At 35.3% G+C, this 2,104-nt stretch overlaps 1 protein-coding gene across 2 annotated transcripts; it reads left to right on the forward strand.

Annotated features, from left to right (window-relative positions):
* LOC115985514 (tropinone reductase homolog At5g06060-like) lies at positions 1–1,869 on the forward strand. Of its 2 annotated transcripts, XM_031108462.1 has the most exons (5): positions 6–173; positions 460–667; positions 916–1,132; positions 1,217–1,323; positions 1,467–1,869. In XM_031108462.1, the coding sequence occupies exons 1-5, from the start codon at positions 97–99 to the stop codon at positions 1,647–1,649; spliced, it is 792 nt and encodes a 263-aa protein (XP_030964322.1). In that variant the 5' UTR covers positions 6–96; the 3' UTR covers positions 1,650–1,869. The 2 variants fall into 2 exon arrangements, with proteins under 2 accessions (XP_030964316.1, XP_030964322.1); XM_031108456.1 differs by having other exon boundaries at positions 1–173; positions 916–1,323.
* The last annotated feature ends 235 nt before the right edge of the window (positions 1,870–2,104 follow it).

The raw sequence follows: 2,104 nt of genomic DNA on the forward strand, positions 1-2,104 counted from the left end.
TCTTGCACAGTCTCAATCAATTCAATAAAATCTAAAAGTTTCTCAATCTCTCTCTAGCTTTCAAGCTTTCCTCTCTAGGTTTACAAATCTTACAGAATGGCTCAGCCTGATAACAGTAGATGGTCTCTTCAGGGCATGACCGCTCTTGTTACCGGTGGAAGCAAAGGAATAGGGTCCCTACTTTCTTTCCCTTTTGTGTTCCCTTTTTTGCTATTGTTTTTAACTAGAAAGCTTCATCAATAACTTATTCTTACTACTTATTCTTGCAAATATTTTCAATCATAATACTTTCATGCTAGTAGCTCTCCTTTATGCATGATAGTATATATGTATCGTCAGTTCAATTATATTAAGTGATTCACCTCATAATAGTATATTTATTCAAAAGAAGCTTAAGCAATGTTCTCAACAAGTTGATTCGCTAAAACAACTGATCCCCTTTTATTATTTTGTGATTAGGCATGCTATTGTGGAGGAACTAGCAGGTTTTGGAGCAACTGTGCATACATGCTCTCGAAACGAAGTCGACCTTAATGAGTGTTTATGTGAATGTAGAAAGAAGGGTCTCCAAGTCACTGGCTCAGTGTGCGATGTATCCTCTAGAGCTGAAAGAGAGAATCTAATTAGCACTGCCTCTAATCTCTTTAATGGGAAACTTAACATCCTTGTAAGTCACCCCTTGGTTATGCTTATTTTTTGGTTAATCCCTCCCTTAGGATTAAGGTTGTATTTTAGCCCATATTTTTATGTATGTATTTGTATAACTACTTTGAAATAGTGATGCAAATAAGCTTTTAAAAACAAATCATCCAGAAATTTATTTATTATGTTAATTTATTAATAACACTAGCTTTTAATAGAATTTTTTATATATTTCCTAATTGGTGCTGTTGTTCAATAATTGCATGGATATAGATAAACAATGTGGGGACAAACAAAACAAAACCGACCTTGGAGTATACGGCCCAAGATTTCTCATTTATCATAGCCACAAATTTTGAATCAGCTTATCACTTGTGCCAACTTGCCCATCCTCTATTGAAAGCTTCGTCAGCAGGAAGCATTGTCTTTGTGTCTTCAGTTTGTGGGGTCGTATCAGTCAGTACGGGCTCCATATACGGAGCAAGTAAAGGTAACCTAACCTTGTCCCATCATTTATTGGATTGTATTATTACTACTTTGAGCTACAATATTGAAGGTTTTTATAAGTATGCAGGGGCAATGAACCAGCTGACAAAAAATTTGGCATGCGAGTGGGCAAAAGATAATATAAGGACCAATTGTGTGGCCCCTTGGTACATCAAGACCCCTTTAGTCCAACCTGTAATGACCATTTCATCACACCCGTGTGCTTTAATTTTTTTTTTTTTTTAAGATATGGTAGAATTTTAATCTATCAACCTATCAAATTCAATTACTAGCTTATTAAATTATGTCTTAATTATTATTTTCCTTTTTTATTGCAGTATATGGATGATGAAAACTTTTTCAATGCTGTTATCTCTCGAACACCTATGGGACGCGTTGGAGAGCCCAAAGAGGTGTCTTCCTTGGTAGCATTCCTATGCCTACCGGCGGCCTCGTACATAACCGGGCAAACTATATGCGTTGATGGAGGTATGACGGTGAATGGCTTCATGTTCCCATAAGCATATATGGTTCAGAATTAGCGCAAAAAAATGCCAGTTTCCGTACTTTGTAGTGTTGCATAATAAGGCAATTTCAATTTGATCTCTTTTGCATGTCCCTAATCAGTTTTGTTAGATTATGATGTATGCATGTAATCACCAATAAACTATTATATACTATTGCGTGCATAGATATGAGTCTTTTGGCAAGTGAAATTGATTTATTTCATGATTTAGTTAATGTTGAAGGGTGGTTATTTTTGTGATCATAACACGTAGCACTCTGTTACTTATTGGACCATTTGATTTGGATTCGTGAGAAGGATCTTAGGTTGCGTTTGGAATTTGAGAAAAACTTAGCTTATTTTTCTTTTTAGCTTATTTTTACTCTTAAAGTGAATCCCATTTCACTGTTAAGTGAGTCACACTGCTCCAAAAGTCAGGTTTTAGCTTTTTTCTACATATATCAAAATAAG

Source organism: Quercus lobata, chromosome 1 (genome assembly GCF_001633185.2).
Source record: "Quercus lobata isolate SW786 chromosome 1, ValleyOak3.0 Primary Assembly, whole genome shotgun sequence".
Taxonomy (NCBI): Eukaryota; Viridiplantae; Streptophyta; class Magnoliopsida; order Fagales; family Fagaceae; genus Quercus; species Quercus lobata.

Bases quoted from the DNA above. Each gene is read 5' to 3' on its own strand.
- LOC115985514 (XM_031108456.1), top strand. From the start codon at position 97: ATGGCTCAGCCTGATAACAGTAGATGGTCTCTTCAGGGCATGACCGCT. The intron at 174-459 runs GTCCCTACTTTC...TTTTGTGATTAG, and splicing joins GGTGGAAGCAAAGGAATAGG to GCATGCTATTGTGGAGGAAC. The intron at 1,324-1,466 runs GTAATGACCATT...TTTTTATTGCAG, and splicing joins AGACCCCTTTAGTCCAACCT to TATATGGATGATGAAAACTT.